The 18,836-nt window shown below is 40.0% G+C and overlaps 1 protein-coding gene across 1 annotated transcript in view; it reads left to right on the top strand.

Moving 5' to 3' along the window:
* The first annotated feature begins 2,567 nt into the window (after positions 1-2,567).
* Positions 2,568-18,836, top strand: part of ksr1a (kinase suppressor of ras 1a) — a 24,414-nt gene continuing 8,145 nt past the window's right edge. Inside the window, exons 1-4 of the mRNA XM_008427868.2 lie at positions 2,568-3,204; positions 13,505-13,645; positions 16,408-16,555; positions 16,650-17,141. Coding sequence (XP_008426090.1) covers positions 2,992-3,204; positions 13,505-13,645; positions 16,408-16,555; positions 16,650-17,141 — 994 coding nt within the window. The 5' untranslated portion in view covers positions 2,568-2,991. The remainder of the gene's footprint in view (positions 3,205-13,504; positions 13,646-16,407; positions 16,556-16,649; positions 17,142-18,836) is intronic.

Here is an 18,836-nt window from a genome sequence, read left to right as displayed (position 1 = left end):
ATAATTAGTAGTAAAGGAATTGGCTTAGTGGCTGTTAAGATTTTAACTTTATTTGAAACCTTTCACCATGCAACAAATTGTCCTTGAGACATCTAACTACATAAAGGAAAATCAAGTTGTGCAGTTCTTCCTCAGTGAATAATCTATTCCCATAATTCACTGTCATATTTTAAATCTAGCATGCTCAAAAAACATTTTGCGGCATTTCCATGTGTCTCGTCATTGATCTGACTTGGTTTGATCTCTTTAGGTTAAAGATATTTGACCAAATCCCTTCAAAGCTTCCCTTTGCTTTGATCCCTTTATCGCCACACAGTTATTTGCTTTTGAAGGTTGACAGACGCCGAAGCTGCCTTCACATTCTGTTGGCGTGTCACCATGAAATCTGTGCTGTTATTCTAGCAAGACCAAACTGACCAAGTGGTGCACCATGCAAAGAGAGTTAAACACGGAGACTGTGTCCTTCTCGCCTGTTTCATTCTATCATTGCTAATTTATTTAATTTAATTTAATGCAAAGGCTGTAGTACATTTGTGTCTGCTTTTATTGCTAAATACAATTATATTTACTCCCAATAGTTTCAGATGGTCAGGGGGTTGACTTGGTGGGTGTGCCAAAAGTAACCTCTTCTGAGTTTTATTTCCTTTTTCACTTCTGCACTTTTCTGCAACATACAGAGGTGCGTGTATTTGAGAAAATTGCATTTTGTCTTCCTGCAATCAAATGGGGAGACGGATTGACAGATGGAGAGGAAGGCTCCATGAGAAGTGAGTCACGTTCCATTGTATAATGAGGGTATATTAAAGGAAAGAACATCACACCCTTATTCCAACGCTTGTACTGTTGGTTAGTGGTTGAGGAGAGCTGTGGAGTCATCCCACCGCAACAGAGAGTGCATGCAGAGTATGACATGATGTGAAATGATGTCATGTGTCTGTCAAAATGTGTACCAAAAAATAGGGTCTGTTCCAATTCCAAAATATGTAGAAGTCGATATAGATACTTGAAAATATTTACATTTTCATAAAAACTTCTAACAAAAATCAATCTCTTTGGAACTATCATCAAACACGGGAGCTGGTGTGAACAGAAAAGCTGCCCAAAGTTTTGGAGATAATCTCAAAAGCCTAATTTCGATCGTTTGGTTGAAATTAGGTTAATTTGTTTAAAAGTTTAACAAATTAAAGCAATTTATTTAACTTTTAAGCACAGGGGAAATCAGATTGTGATATCAACTGGTTTGTAGCCAGTTTATCTGAAACTGTTTGACTGGTAGAAAACTGACTTCTATACGTCAGATAAATTTGGGAGGAAACGTAACACTGCCAAGAGAACTGATCGTAAAAGAATGCAAATCCCCACAGTAACAATACAAAATTACTCTACATAGCTGGATGTCTACTAGTCATATAATCAAGCTCATAGCCCAGACTGAGGCTTTTTGCATCGTTTTTGCTCAGTATGGAGTGATGTGCACTGAAGTGAAAGGTGGTAATTAGTCTCGCAATCCAGCGCTACTATGGATTTGCTAGCCTGCTGTCTTTGCCTCTTTTGTCCCTGTCTTGTTCCTTTTGCCTTTTTCTGTGAAAAAGAATTTTGCTTCTTGGAAGCGAAAATACATGGAATCGATGTATGAAAGATGCTTCTGCTACATTCAGGCATCCTGCAGCATTACAAGTTAAAGCCTAAGGTTACCACATAGAGAGCAGTGTTATTTTTCATGATTATCTCAACAAAAWCCACACTGTTTATTATTCAAAGCTACTTTCTAATGATGTATTGATATTTGAATTTGAATGACGTAATAACTTACTTCCAAGTCAAATAAGCCAGTGGGATCTACTGTTGCTGGAAGAGCATTTTACAGAAAATAGATATTGTGTGCATTGTACTAACTTACTTATTTAAAAAAGATAAATAGTATGAAAAAAGTGCAAGCAAATAGTAGACTCCAGTATTTGCAAGGCCTACGGATCAAAGTTGCCTGCAAATACACGCTAGTGACCTGCAATGACCACACAAATATGCACCATGACTCTGTAAGGATAAGTGGCTATGGACACTGGCTGGGCGGATTTGTGAAATGCATAAAGTGCTTGTAATTGTGTCTCCAATCCATGCAACTTTATATTACAGAAAGTAGGAGTGGCTGTTTTTTAAAGCCCTTTTTGTCCAACTAAACTTGCATCTTAAATATCTTAAATATTTATGTTTTATTTGTTCATATTTCCAATAACCTAAATACTAAAAAAGTCCATACTTTTTTATTTTTTGCAGAAGGGACATTGTGGGGCAATATAGGTCTATGTTGGCATAAAAGGTGCCAGGCCTATTTAGTCCTCCATGCAAGAGCCGCCAATCTATCAAGCTTTTCCATGTAAATGACTGGAAGCACCTAAAAGGAACCCAGCCATTTTTGATGTTATCGCACCTTCAGTCACAGATGTTTTCATTCCTTTGCCGCTGGAATGTTTTCTCTTGATGATTTAAACAGTAGCATGTCATTTCCTGTAACGTTTTTCCTCCCAACCCCCCCGTGTATGTGTTGACTTTTCATCTTAGGAGCAGGTTGTGGGAGAGCGTTGGGAGGTGTAGAGCCGAGAACCGTTTTTATAACCAGTGTGACTTTATTTCCCAGATTGCACCGCGCACCGTGATGTTCCCAACAGCTGACAGTCGGTGAAGCCTCTGCCAGAGCTGTCCGTGGAAGCTCGTGAAACCCTCTCGTCGGAAGCCCACATAGACTGGACACACAAGCCGAACGTTTGCGGAATTAAGACTGTCTAACGAGAACATAGCTTTTGGGAAACAGTTTTTTTTTTAAGTTTTCTTTCTTATTTTAATAGTCCAGCATTGGCAGCCGGGGACAATTGCTGTCAGCTAACTTCCACAATAGGTCGCTGCGTCGCTGGACTGCCGCTTTATGTTTTATTCGAGCTCAGCGGTTTGACTCCAGCCCTTCCCTCTCCAACCGTGCCCCAATGCTGAGGAATGGATAGCGTGTCTGCTAACGGTGGGAAGATGGTCGAGAGTGATGAGCAGCAGCCGGAGAGGCACAGCGGCGGTGGCGCAGCGATGGCCGCGCTCCATCAGTGCGAGCTCATCCAGAATATGATTGATATCTCCATCTCCAGTTTACAGGGGCTACGGACCAAATGCGCCGCGTCCAACGACCTCACGCAGCAAGAAATACGCACTTTAGAGGTAAAGTGATGTGTCGCTGCCATAACAAGCTGTCTGGTTTAAACTGCGGAGTCATGATGCAACGACGCTATGTCCGACTGAGTACGGGCTGCAAGCGACACTATGTCAGCGAGCTGAGCACGTTTTGTCTTATCGTTCAGACCGTGCTACTATAGGTTTTATGTCTTGAGGTGGCGACGACTTGATAATCACTATTAAATTGGCCTAATTATATCTGGAAGGTTCTCAAACGACTTGGACGCGTATGGCTGTAGCTCCGGCTATTTGCGTGACCTTCTGTTTTTTATTTGTGATAGTTCGCAGCACCGTGCCGTGCAGCTGCATCCATCCAGCTTGGCCTAATGGCACACATTCAATAATCTGATACAGCTTTTATCTGTATGCAGCTCAGACCTGGATTTTTTTTTTTTTTTGTGCCTTTGCAACCGGCCTGTCAAAACAAATAAGAGAGCGATCCTAGCCTCTCTTGACTTGTGTGTTTAGAGAAAATGTGGAAAGGGAGGGCTGAAGTTCATTTGCATCGAGATGCTGATTCAGTTGCCTTGTTGGGAAGATTTGACTGTGTTTTTGCCCCCAAGGCATTTGGTTTGCAGGACAGCCTATATATGGTGAGTTGAATGCAACACATTTAATGTCCCAGTCCGTTAGCTTTGTATTTTGTAGGGCAGATGTGCAGGCGAGGGGTCAGCAGAGTTTACAACCCAAGTAGGAGCTCCCACTAAATGAAATGTATACAGTTCCACAAAACCTACCTGACACTTTTTAAAAATTATTTTAAGGACAATTTATACATTTTTAAAACTACCTGATAATACTTGCTATATGGCTAAGTTAATCAGGTGCTACATTTTCAGGTTTTAGAACAAAAGAAACCCAAGTCCATCAATGTTCCACATAGAAGCAATGTGACAAAAAGAATGCAATCTGCATCCCAATGACATGGAAATAGTCTAAACAAACAAACAAAAAAATCCCGGTTGAACCATTAGTGTACTTTTGAAAATAACCTATACAGGATCTCCACCTTTGTGTTACTTTTATGCTAAAAACAGAGTTCTACTCTATTGTTTCTGCTAAAGTTAGGTCCTAAACCCCTGATGCAGCCTAACTGTAAAACATGTGCTTAACTGATTAGATTTAAGTTGGTTAAATATTGAAAAAATACATAAAATGGGCTGCAGTTTTGTCTTACTACTGCTTCATTGGATACTTCTACCTATCCTATCTAAGACTAACCTACTTTGTTTCATTGTATACTTGGAGAAAAATGTCGCAAGAGAGTTGATCTCTTGCCCAAAGACTGCTGGAGTTGGGCACTAGCCACACAGTGACCCTGCAACAATAAGCAGGTATAAACTATAGACAATGGATGGATGGGACGTATGCTAATGGCTTGATTTGTTCGGCCAAGAATAAGACATTGTACTCCAGTAGTTTTAAGTTTTTAAAATTGGACACGCTACTCAGATTTGTGATTTAGGCTTATAGCTAGATCCTACCCCGAGCACCAGCTTGAAATGATGTTATCAGACATAGACAAGGTGCAGTGTTGAACTACGTAACCAGACTTTCTTGTATCTTCAGTTGAACCTCAGATTTTTGGGGTTTACAAATGACCTGAGTTGGATTTCATAGAGACAGAAAAAAACAAAAGTCACAAGTCTGATGCACAAAGTATGAACATAAAGTGAAGATAAAAGCTTCACATGAGCCAAATTTAGACATAACAGATGGAAATGGCTTTTCTTTGTTCATGGTTTATTCAAGCTAAACACCTTGGCTAAAACGAATGTTTAGTCTTGATTGGCTGGAGGCTACTAATTATCCATGCTTGTTTTATTTTTGTATAACTGAAATTGTACATTTGTACCCAACTGGGACATTTAATTTTAATCACACCTTTTAAAAAAAGTTTTTAAGATTCTAAACAATTGTGCTTAAAAAAGTCTTTCTGGGTCCTATGGTTATTTACAGGGGTCAATTTTATCAGATTTTTTAGTCTTTTCAGTTTGTTTTTAGTAGAAGAGGAATACTAACACAGAAAAATATGTACTGTGCTAAAACAATGGAAATTTTGTTCCTTTTTTTTTGTTGAGAATATTAAAGTAAACAAGTTTGTTGGTCCTTAAGTGCTTGGCAGACTTTTACGTGTGAATTTGAAAGGCGCCCTGTGGGAACAAGTTTTAACAGAAAAGCAAGCTAAGTGATTAAATGCAAGGGAAGCCCGGCAACCTCAGCTTGCTTGTGTTTCTAGCTGTTTTCTTAACCTACCCCACATCCACTCCCACTGGTTTTGTGAAGAAGCGGAGCAGAAGAAGCTGAGTGGCTGGTTACATTTTTGCTTCCTGAAGCAAAGTTGTTCGGTTAGCCAATGCAAGCCCGAACTGGTTAATGGAATTATGAAGTCTCGGCCCGTTCAAGTCTACATTCTTCCACTCGTCTTTATCCGTTGTCATTTGTGCCTTGTCAGTGGAACAGGACGTGATCTGGCAGAGTACTTCCTGAGGTATGTTTGTCTCGTAGATACATTTTCCTCACCGGCATTGTTCTGCATGACAATGGACACGCAGTGCCGTTCTCATGTGCTTCTTGAAGACTCTTAAAAACTGTTCTGAGGCTGTGTTTTCTGGGGGGGGTGTTTTCGTTCCTCGTAGGCTTATGAGGCGTTGTAACAGACTATCGTTGAAATTCACTTGTGCAAGCAGTGGATGTGGTTATTTTGAGTTTGATTTTGTTGGCTTGTGTGGTCTTGCAAAGATACAAAAAGACTTGTATCTTTTTCACGAAGGCTCAGTGTAACTCAAGGCCTTAGTTTTAAAATCTTCACACTCCGGAATTTGATATCAGATCATCAAAGTTCTCATTGACTGCACCTGAAATGCCCAGTGTAGACATGTACTTTGTGGCTGATTGTATAATTTACTTGTGTTTTCTTTTATTTCAACTAAATTATTTCCACTTGACTAAAGTATCTTCCCATAGATTACCTCTAGAGTGCAGTTCCTTTAGAGACAAGCTGTTAGATGAAGGTTGCTACTCCTGCAAAGTCTAGAATAAAGACAAAATGCAAAGTAAGCAGACTGCACATTATATTGCATATCATTAGCAGTATGTTTAATCATAACCTGGATTGCAGTTTATGTACTTTCCATTTGTGGATTTTTATTCTTTCTTCTTGCGGTAACTTCACCCAGACAAGTAAGCGAAAATATGTCAGATTGTACATTCCCAGCATATGTCGTTTTTTTTATCTTAAATATTTTTTTTCCTCCAGTTTTTAACCACATCACTAAACAGTTCTTAGTGAAATTACAGTGGTGATAAAATGTCATCTTATTTCACTCAATCTTTTCTGCACAATAACAAGGTAACAACTGTTTACATAAGTTAATAACTACATAAAACTATAGAGGGAGCATCAGAAAAAGGGTTTTAAAAACTTGCTAAAATTTGTGAAATGTACTCTTGTTTTTCTTGCTGAGAAGTTGTTCTCATTGCACCAAAATAAAAAAATTACCTTTAACTTAGCTGTCAGTAAAAATCCCCCAGTTTGACTCTTTCAGGGTATTTACATAACATTTTAAAATAATATGAGATGATCTAATTCCTGTTGTAAAAAATAAAATCAGTATATCTTKTACTTAAGTAATGTTAATACTACTATCTGTAACATTTACCATAATAAAAGATTTTATACATGGGTTAAGCAAAAAATGACCACATGCTACATTTAGCAACTGCTTATTGACAGAAAAATATTCCTTTTGCTGTTTTGTTCTTCATAGAATAACACAAGTAGAACAAGATGATATTAGCTAATTAGTTAGCCGGGCTAACTGTGCAAGTAGCTAGCCTAAAGATAGCTGCTTGTCAGCTGTAATTTGAAGCTACAGTGTATAACGTTTACACACAATGCTTTATTGTTGTTTTTTTCTTTACATATTTTTTGTCTTAGCACTGTTAGTCACACTTGATATTTCCTTCTCAATGTGCTAATGGCGGAGGAACAACTTGCCATTCCAGGAAAACTGTTTATCCGCCGTCATTGGTGGCCTGAGGATTTACGACAGCTAGATGTAACCTAGAAGAAAGAAAGGTTATAGCTAGCCATTTACTCGCGTGTTTGTACGGTCTTAGCCAGAGGGAAGGCTAAGACTTTCTCCCGGGCTCTGATTGGTTGCTTCTGACAGACTGGTGTATTTCTGCGGATAGCTGTAGGAGCACAAGGAGAAGGCAGAAGAGCTAAAAAAAAATTTTCTTACAGATTATCTGTTGTATTATACAGTTAGTTACATATTGCAGCTCTAAAACCGCATTGCCTTACAGTGCGACCATATTGATTGTACTTATTTGGTTTCCGTATCATAAATATTCTTCAATTTTTGAAGGAAGGAAAAGTGTCATAAGCTGCATTTCCATCATAAATGTGCGCTATGTCGATATTCCTCTAAAGTTAAAATAACACAATTTTACACTTGTGGTACTTGCATTAAATAAAAAATGCAATTAAAATCACACGTGAATAAGTTTGTTCAAGCAAAAAGTCATTAATAAACATGCCACACCATCATCCTCCTACTACTACATCTGTTCGTCCTCTTCGTCTTTTATGCCAGTAGTAACATCCAGCTGTTGATCATGTGACTCTTGTGATGCGAAAGAAGTGCTTCCACTGCAGCTTTGCGAAATACACTAATTTCTATACACCTGAAAAACCTCCTCATCTCAGCGCAAAAACTTTTTCTAAGAAAATAGATATTTTTTAATTGACATGTTTCCATTAAGCAAATGCATGTTCATAATAATTGTGCAAATTATATTGTAATTTGCACATTCATATGGTAAATGGCGATGCAGAGTGGGAGAGGCATTGTGTTTCACTATGCTCACCAGACACTTTCTGTGGCATTTAGTTGAAATGACTTTAAACTTTAGGAACAAAACAAGAGAAAAGATGAAATGAGTAAGTGGTAAGTACCTATATCCAACAAAGTCATAATTGGGATCATCATCAAGATATTTAAGAAGCTTGGCAACAATTTATTTTTTTCTGTTGATTGGGGCGGTTTGGGTTCCTTTGAAAATCAACTGCCTTACTTCCTTCGTCTTTACTGGCACACTGTTTTGCAACTTGCCAACAGACTTTACYTTCACTTCTTGATTTAGCCTTCCCTGAGAATTATTTTATCACATTCCTTATTTGCCATAGGCTGGGAGACACGACAGTTAACAATAAGTTTTAGGATGAATTCGTGTGTTTGTAGACGTAGTTTTTATGTTTGCTGCAGATCTTGAGAACAAGGATGTTCTCTTCCGCTTCACTCTTGAGACTTCTAGCAACTGCTCATATGTTAAAAAGGTTGCATTTATATATAGACATTGTTTTTATATCTCAGTTAATCAGTCAGTCACGATTGAAGCAGGGCAGATGTAATTACTACCAAGGCTGCTAATTCAGACACAGAATTTGCTCGACGTTTCTAAGGTCAGAAGTTGCCTCACTCTGTGGTGCTCAGGGTTATCGCTCCAATATTGCACTGGAGTGCAATCAAGGGCAGCTTGAACTGGCTTTATTCTCTCATCGGGGCGAGCTTTATTGTTCCTCTTGAACCGTATGTGTTTTTTCTGTCTTTGCCTGTGAGAGGATAATGATACTGGCCCCTCTCAAATGGAGTGCTAACTGGTACTTCACTTTTCACATATTAATCCCACTCAGCTCGGTCTCTGCCTCTCATGCTGCCTCTGTGTTACWCTTAACTGCAGCTCTTTATACTCCTGACTGTAGTTTCATCATGTCCTTTAGCACTGCCTCAGCAACTTGCATGTTTTCAAACTACATGATCAAATGCACAGAAATAGCTGCGGTATTTTTACACATCCCTAAATAAATGTTGTGAGGTATCCTTCAGGAGCTCGTCTTTTTCTTCTTCTTCTTCTTTTTTTTTCCTGTAATGATCAGCTAACAGCAAAACGCGTCACTCTGTTTTGTCTCCTCATGCTGTTGGGGGCAGAGTTTGCTGTGTGCTCGTCGTGCGAGCTGTTGTGGCTGTGTCTATATTTAGACATCTGTCTTCCTACGCATTTTCAGGGTTGGTTGTTAAATAAGAAAATCAAATGACGCGCAAAGAGGCTCTGCGATAGGAGAGAGCAGGCAGGAAAGGGGAGGGGAGAATCAAAGCCAATCGCCTGGGCGGCCTCCTGTGACATGACAACCGCTGCTTGTGTCGCTGTGTCTGTTGGAGCCGTAGAAGTAGACAGAGGTAGACACCAGGGTGTAGAGGAAATACAGCTCTGGTGACTATCAGCACTAACCCTGACTCTGTTTCCTTTAGGGTGTTTTTCCCCTCTTCTTTTACTTTAAGGGAGGTGTAGCCAATAAGAATAGGCTGCATCATGTGAAAAGCAGAATCGTTTGGCCATGTGGGCATGCCATGATCTATTCCTGACCTGACTCAGGATGAGTTGCATTGCATCCTGTAATTTTGAGGCCTGATTTGCTCATTGTGGGCAAGCAAGGATCTGCTTGATCGTTACAAATCAGTTGAAAGCGCATATGTAGTTTTTAGTCCACCGCTAATGTCTTCATAATGTTATCTAAAAAAAAAATTAAAAAATCACCATAAACACATGGTGGATGAAGGGAGTGCTAAGCCTAAAGAAAGGATAATCTGCATAACGGTGTCTAAAAGTGAAGGGAGGGAAAATCCAGTAAAGGCCTGAGATKCGTCATCATGAAGTTGATTTGGAATGACCTCATTTGTATTCTGCAATTGTCCAAGTCTGGACATGAATTTATCTACACAGTCAGTTTGAAGCATCCTGACCACACTTCCCAATCCAGCATCAGCTTGTTCTACTAGCAGCAAGAAGGGAGGAGGAGCAGTCAGCTATTGTCTTTGGCTGTCAGCCATTGATCCCCAACAGACCTTGGCCTTCTGATGACATGACCTCACCATAACTGAATTTGCTGTTGTTTTTTGTTTTTTTTTGTTTGTTTTCTTTTTTATAGCATCCTCTTTTTTTTGTTGGCAAAGTTACCATATTGTACTTCCATGATTTCGTTTTTAAATATTGCCCTTACGGTTAAAATTTGCTTAATCTAACCAGTTACAACCAAAACCAAGAAAATATTTAAAGAATGAAGTACGACAAAGCATTGTAATAATCCGATTTCCCCATATGGCTAATTTATTAACAGTCTTAAGATATTTAGCGCTTTCTTTAATGGATTCTTATATTATGCCTTTTACATGGGGTGATACTGATACATACATATACCAAAATTTGAAGGTTACTCTCAGGGGTGCACCGATAAATCGGTCCCGAGTTCCTTAATTTTGGGCGATTGGTGATCGGTCGATACTGGCATGTGAAATCCCCCAGAAAGTCCCAGAGTGACTGCAGTTTGTGACTGCACTAGTAGTGATGCCCTTCCCCCACTAGTTGCTTCACACTTTTGATTAGCTGGCTTTTCCCTCATTTAAACTAAAGTAGAACATTTTTCTTGTGTTCTGTCCAACTATTATCTGATAGTTAAGCTGTCCTAGGAGTTCTGGATTTCAGTTCGTCGTGAAGTAGGAAAACTTCTGATCATAACAAATATCGGTTATGCTTTTGCAACATTGAGTATGCAACCAAATTTCGTGGTTCCTGGGGAGAATGTGCAAGTCTTTCCTGTGTGAAAAGCAGAACTGTTTATGTATCAAAAAAAAAAGTTAGGAAGTAATTTTAATAGATTACATTCTTAGGATTTTGTTATCAGCATGTTGTCTTACCACAGTAGGAATAATTGTCACTTTTTCTTGTTGTAGATGGAGCATTCTTGTTTTATGCTTGCTGTTAATACCGTGACCATGACTCTGTTATCATACATTGAAGATCTCATGCTTGGTGTGCGCGTTGTGTGTGCATGTGTGTGTTTTAGAGTGGAGAGAAAATAAACTGACCTTCCTATGTAAATATCATTTTGTGGGGTTGAGCATGGCTGCTCAGTTCTCAGATAGGCCATGCTATCCTTGGCAGGTGCACCAAAGTGCCTGTGTCAGCAAGAGGCTTGAGAAAACAACCAAGGCGGTGGGATCAGCTCCTCAAGTCTGCTGTGTCAGGCCGGACTGCTGACGGGACTCCTCCCCCTCCGCCCCCTTSCCTGCTCTCCTCTCTGGTGGCTGTCACTCATCTTCTGCACAGCCTTAGGCCGTTTCCATGGTGGTGTTTGGCTGGGCTGACAGGTGGGCTCTGACGCCATCTCTCCTCCCCCACCTCCCACCTCCAGGCCAGACGTCAAGTGCTGTTTTCTCCGCTTTGCACCAAAAATAAAATGCAAAGGGGGGGCTGTGATTATGTGCCGGTTTGCTGGTGTGCCCGACTGCGCTTCCAACAGAGCCACGCTCGTTGCCCATATCAGTGCAGGATCTGGGGACTGGTGCTTGTGTAATCCTCATTCATCTCACTGTTCTTTAGGCCCCTATCAGGCAGAGTGAGAGACTGCACTCAAGCCTCCTCACCGCACTCTGTGACCTTCGCCGCCGTTTCCTACGGTGGCATTATTTACCGAGAAGTGTTCTTTTAAGCTGCGTTTCACATGTATGGGAAAATCCCACTGAAATGTTGCTGACGACTCAGAAGAGGGGTTGCTAGGTAACCTGACGTCACTGTGCTGCACTAGTGTATAGGGAGGTAAAGAAGGAGCTCATTAGCCACACTGAGTAAACGCCTCCTGTTGTTCGATCACACCGGGCCAGATATGAGAAACACTACAGCAATCTGAAATATGCAATTAGAACGCAGGTAATATATTTGAATGTGAATTATGAAGGTTAAAATTCATCAGAACTTAATATCGCATTAAAGTTTGTGTTTATCTTTTTTCATYTTGACCAATGAGCTTTCATGGCATTTCCCTTGCAAGCTGTTTGAGAGTAAGGCTTTTTTAGTATTTCCTGTAATTACTTTGAAATGTACTATGCAGCTGATAATTGATGAATGAGAGCAGAGCTGAAGATCAGGGTGAGGGTCAACACGTAGAGCAATTACATCCTCTCCATCTTCCTCCTCTCTGTAGCCTTTTCATTCTCCAGTGAGAAGCTTTTATTCTCAACCTTTTTTCACCACCCAAGGCCGCATTTTTCCGAGCTATGCAAGGCTGCGCTGGTTTTCTGTTTGGCTGACAAGTGGATTTCTCACCGGTGTGTTTGAATGTGCGGAGAAAGGCACATATCTCTCACCATTGTTGTCCCCCCCCCAGACGCTCAAAAGGTACTTGCCGAGATGCAAGCTAGCCGGTGCTGCTCAGCTCATCTGAAGGTGCTGCCTGCTGTAATGGACTCTTTTCAGATAGACAGCGAGATAAGGATACACTATACAGTCATGGTGAGCTGCACAATGCAGGCTGCTGCAAACCAACACCGCAGTGTTCATTGTAATACTCGCAGAACGGACCGCTGCTCTTGACATGAAAGCATTAAAGTACCACAGGTTTTTTTTTTCTTTTTAAAGGCGAGAATAAGACTCCCAACAGAATGATTTATAGACGCTTTTGAACACAGCGAGGTTCTTATGTCTATTGTCACCTGAAATTTCAGCACAGATTAAAAGTAGATTTGAGTGAAGAACACGGYGATTAGCAGATACGCACTGCCTTGCAAAAGTATTGATACACCTTTTGTGCTCTTGGGTTTTTTTCTTGTTACAACTACAAATTGGATTGAGTTTTAGCAATAGCAGCAAATTATTGTGAAGTGGGAGAAAAATGATCATTTCAAAATATTTGTATAAATACAACCATCCTGTGAAGGCTTCAGTATTTTTTTAAATGAATATTTAGGAGAGTGGCAAGAAGAAGGCTGTAGTTCAAAGTAATTAGAAATTGCTTTTACTGTTTTCCATATGCCTCATTGGTTGTATAGTTTATGTTTTTGGTTTATTTATGCAGAAGAAAACTGACACAGCATTTAGATAACTCATGGTGATTGCAGAATCATGATGTGGGGAGTATGTAACTTTTTATATATATATATAATTTGTAAGGTCTTATATGAGTGGGAATGGAAACTTATATCTTTGAGTGGTTACTTTTTGTGGCTTTATTGAAATTAGCGGAGCATGTGTTGATGGAAAATATCGGGTCAGATCTGCATGTGTCATTTCACACGTCATCAGTGTCTCCTCAGTTTTATGCTATCTTTGAAAACAATTTTATCTAAAGGACAGATGACCCTTCAGAGCAAAGGGGAAAAAGTGAGTATTCCCTTCTGACCTGCCCCTCCCCTCTCTGTCATATCTCCTCTGTTGCTCCCTGCAGGTAAAGCTGACGAAATACATCTGTAAACAGCTGCAGTGTAAAAGAAAGGTCCCAGACACGGAGAGGCCCGAGGCCCTGGACAGCTACCCACGCTTACGGGACTGGCTGCGCACCGTCAACCTGCGACCAGAGCTCATCCAGGTACGCCAAGCCGTTCTTTACGACTGCCAGTCTATTCTGGCTGGTGTAAAGCGGTGTGCTCTGTGTGTGTCACACCGATGTGTGTCCAGTGTGTGTACTCTTTGCCCCGTTCTCGTGTGCACRAGGAATGCCTGATCAGTGCTCTAGGATGGAAAAGTGGACCTTATTGTCTGCTCTGCACATCAACCCAAAAATGACAATTTAAATTTAATAGCGCTTTAAAAATATGGCTTCAGACTAATGCAAGGAAAGCCATGGTCAGAGTCCTGTAAAATGCCTGATATTTTAATCTTGACTGCACAATAAGCTAGTGTCCAGCAGGCTGTCGCTCTGAAGTTGATTCCATGGTTGCTGGACTAACAAATGCTTCTTCAAGTGTATAAGGAATGTCCCAAAAGTTAATATTTGTTCAAGCCTCTTGTCTTGATGGAAGCTTTCTGGGACTTGTCCCAGTTTTTTTTTTTTCCTTTAGTCGGGTGGAGTTTTTGATATTTTGGCATTGAAATCTATCCAATTTATTTGACATTTGATTTCAACTCTTTTCTTAACTGAAGACATTAACAACTATCCTCCTAATCAGAGCAGGCATGACTTTTTTTTTTACTTAACTAGTCTAAACATGAACTTCTAAGATTGCTAAATGAGTCGGAAACCTTTGAAGTGTTTTGTGCAGTTATGGGAAGAATTTATTGTCACAGATACAAATAGGAGTTTGTGATTGTTAAAAAAAACCAAAAAGTGTAAAGTTCAGGTATTCACGAGTACTTTTGCAAGGCAATGCAGTTTTCTACCGGTATAAAAGGTGCTTGTTGATGTCACATAATGCTGTCACTGCATGATGCTGACCCACTTAAAGCGTTGCACATAATCAGACTGAGATTTGTACAGTGCATCTCCTTGGCTTGTACGATGAGGGCTGCATTATGTAATGGGTGGTCCAAAAATCCTCTGATGGTTTTTACTTTATTTATGGAATCCAGCATCTCTGCTCCCACGCTTCAGCTTACAGGAAGTGAGTCCATGACAGGCCTGAGTGGCTCCTGGTGCCTGCCTTCCTAAATGGTTTCTCTGTGAATTAGTAACATTTATTAACCCAGTGTGGCCTTCTAAATGAAGATTACAAATGCTTCCCTATTTCTGTAGCCGCTTATCAATTTGAGTTGTATGCACCTGAAGTGTAAAAAGGGCCCATGTTTCCCTACACTTCTTCTGAACAGTAATTACATTTAGAGTGGGAAGATGGATTTGTGTAGCTACATTATATAATTTTGTTATGTATTTGAAGAGCTACAAGGAGAGCAGGCTCATGGCCACTTTTAATTCTCCCATCTCTTATCCTTGCTAGTATTTTTTTATTTTTTTTTGCACATCCGCCTGTGTGCTCTTCATTTTGCTTACAGTGTACACACGAGTGTGGGAGGTTGCCCTAGTTTTGTGATCATTGTTTGCCCTCTCAGAGCAAAGGGTTTAACCTGACTGATAAGCGTTTACGCACTTCCCATGTAAAGAAAAAAAATAACATCCTAAACATGCCGGACAAGGTCCTAAGTGTTGTATGTATTGAAGTTGTCGTTCTACAGTTTCTTTTAGTAATTCTTTGCTATATGGTAAAAAAAACTAAAAGAAAATAGGTTGTTGTCATGCTTTAATAATTCAATGGTGGTGTTTTGCTGTCGCAAACACTTARAACCACCAAAATGTGAGTAATTTTCCCTTGAACAAGTCTGATTGATAACTGGTGATTACAGTTTTTTTTTTCTTCTTTTCACTAATTGCATCAAACTTGAACCTTTTATCTGTCTGTATACACGCCATCAAAGAGCATGTACTTTGATGCACTTTGTTTTGAGTTTAATGAAACCAGATAAAGGTTAGGGATGTGTTCTTTGATGCATACAAGCACATAATCCTGTAACCCTTCACTTTCTGTTGGATTCAAATCTTCACTAGCTATTTTTTTCTAGAGATCATATTTTAATCCCTGTATATCTGAGTAATTCTTAATATTTAAATCAACATACACACAGACAGTTTTTTATTTGGTTTGTAACCTTTGTGGTGACTCTTGATATGATCAATTTTATTGACTCAACCTGAGCCTAATTCTGACTCTAAGAGGAAATCTTAACTCCTTTGCACTTGCAGGGCCACCACAAAGTTGCTGAATCTCACAAATCCAGCAAATGGACACTAACAGTTTAACACTGCAACACTACCGTAAAGYATTGCACWTTTCCCTGTGCRCAAGTCCAGTTCTGGCTACAATTTTGAAAATTCACCACATACTAGACTCATGACTTTGACTTTATTTGTTCTTATTTCCAGGCATTTGGTGATATGTACTTTGTCTACTTTAATCTTATCTATGTGTGCCGCTTGTTTCTTTATTTCATAAAGTAATCTATGTAATGCACGTTTATGAAAAATTTCATGATGAAGACAAAATGGGYCYAATTCATATCCACTTATGTAGAATGTCTGAATTATTTYTAATACTACTTAATCTAAAAATTAAGAATGGACAGAATTGTGTGCAAATCGGAAGGGGTTTTATAAAATATAGGAACTGTCAGAATCTGTTTAAATTATAAACTTAGTTTTGTAATATTGATTCTTTTTTCAGGCTAAGGTGTAGTCTGCCTCCCCCCCCCTGCCCTGTGAATCCCTCTTCCGAGTTATGCATCTAATAATTTGCTGTCATCCTCACTCTGTACCATCACTGACTCCCAGCCATCTGTTTGTTTTCATCCCTTTTTCTGCAGGGGGTAGAGACAAAGTTGTCCTTGGACACATTACTGCAGATGACCGGAGCTCAGGTGAGAGATGCGATGAGAAGACTGGGGTCCAGTTCAGAAGAATGTGCTAGACTTGGTGCTGCCCTCTCCTGTCTAAAGAGTGCCACTGAATCAGGTATGTTTTATCACTAATGTTGCCCCCCTGATTGAACAATCTGTATGTAAGCTTTGGGCTTTCTTCTAATTGTTTTTTTTTGTTTGTTTTACAGGAGGTGAAATGAAAGAGGATAGTGTTTCCTGGCTGTCTGAGTCCACCAGGAGGGACAGTGGATCTCTACTAACGGCAGACCAGCTGCCTTTCCTGGGAACTCCCCTGCGCCCCCACAGTCCATCGCCTTTAGCCCGCCCCTCCACCATCCAGTCCACGCCATCCACCCCCTCTGCTACCTTCCATCATCCCCGTTCTGGTTCTGTTTCAGCAGCACCCACACCGGATGGGCTGGGATCATACGCCCATGGCGACAGTCCCCTCACTGATCTGTTCCCCATGCCTCGGCCACGCACAACCCGCCTCCACGGGCACACCTCCACCCCTCCTGTAACCCCACCCTCAAATAGGCGGCAGAAACTGAAGCCCCCTTGCACTCCTCCACCTCCGTCCCGCAAGGTTCTGCATCTGCTCCCSAACATCACTCTCACACGCAGCAAGAGCCACGAGTCCCAGCTGGGCAATCGCATCGAGGATCCCCCCAACAACAAGTAGGTGCCGTTCTGAACTCACCTTCCACGTTAAAATCTATTAGGTGGAAAGGAGGAAAACAAACTATGATCCTATCAATGAATTTAAACCTTGAATTATGCTTGCATTAAATTTTAACATTAAACTATTTTAACATTTTAAAYTGGAAATAAATTTGTTTGTTTGGGTATGAGGACATGAACTGAAGATCTGATATAATTAAAAGATAAAATTTTTTTATTGGACATCCACCAATCAATGTGGAGTCAACCAATTTTCGATCATCTCTAATCGGTGATTGATAAGTCCAATACCTGCATAGCCTACTTTTTTTCCCCTGTACATCAACTTCATCTGAACATGGGCCTTCTCCCACTTTCTGTCCTCAAACAAATTAACCAACAATATACACTTGAATGCATTTCTTTTTTAGTTTGGGTACCATGTTTTGATACGTAAATATAAATAATTTTGATTCCTTCATATTTTGGGGGGTGTGGGGGATTTAACCACTACTTCTAACTATAGTCAGCAATCATTTTTCTTTTTTCTTTAATATGCTTAAACTTCAGGAAAAAAGACTTAAGTAATCAAAATCAGAATGCTTTTGTTTAAACTTTAAACAAAAGCAGAAATCGGTATTGGCCACAAAATGCCTTGAAAAGCATGTTTATTTTTTCACTGTTYAAAMGTGAGATAAATGGATGCATCTGCATRTATTTTTTTCAAACAAATCTCCCAGTTATATTTGAGAATCTCCATTTTAGTTGATCCTAAATTCAAATCAATTTCTCTATATATTTTATAGAATCTTWAGAATTTTTTTCAGGATTCTTTATGGATAAATGATAATGATTCTCTCTCAACACAAATACTGCTGTTTATTATTTTTAAGCAATGAACTGAAGTTTAAATATTAATCAATAATATTTAGAAATAGTTCTAGTTTTAGGAATGAYGCATGTCATTTTGCCATTTCTGATGAGTTTGTTGTTGATGATGCTTATGTCAGCTCATTGGTTAGAGTAGAATTTGCTACAATGTCACCAGTGTGACATATTTGCTTATTGTCTCTCTCTCAAATGATGAATTGGTCTGTTTTAGGACTCGGGCAGAGCTTTGCTTTGATCCCCTCGCCTTCCCTGTGCAGCATCCTTTCACATCCTGCCTGTTGCTCCTTTTTCTCTTACTGTTTGAAGGGAGCTAATCCCAAACAAATTCCCAGAGATTATGAGTCATGTCAAAACAGGAAGCATTTCCTAAATCCTAAATGCTCAGGGGTGGCAGCGCACTCAATCGCTGTTTTTTTCCATCCCCACTTGCTCTGTGTTGTGATTGAGTGTAGATACACAAACAAGCCACAAGATTATCTACAATATCCTGTTGCTTTATGGAATGTTTTATCAAGGGGGGAAAAAATGTTCAGTAGTACAAGAGACCTACTGCATTGAGCAGAGATGTGTGTTCAGATGCAAAATGCTAGTTTGCTCTTTCCCAGCTGTCTTTCCTCTCGTGTGATTACATGTGCGGCCAGATCACAGGTCTGGCACAGCTTGGTGCTCTTCTTGTGACCTCCATGTGGGTGTTAAGGATGCCACTATTGTCATTGTGCCAGTTCTATTAAGGTGCTCCAGCGTGGCTCCTTGCACAGCTTACATAACCTGCCTCGTGCTGTAAAGAACTCAAGCGACGCTGCAGACCTTCAAAGGTGTCACAC

This window comes from Poecilia reticulata, linkage group LG14 (genome assembly GCF_000633615.1).
Source record: "Poecilia reticulata strain Guanapo linkage group LG14, Guppy_female_1.0+MT, whole genome shotgun sequence".
Taxonomy (NCBI): Eukaryota; Metazoa; Chordata; class Actinopteri; order Cyprinodontiformes; family Poeciliidae; genus Poecilia; species Poecilia reticulata.
Note: the sequence above shows the minus strand (reverse complement) of the source record. Positions and strands in the feature narration are given on the sequence as shown.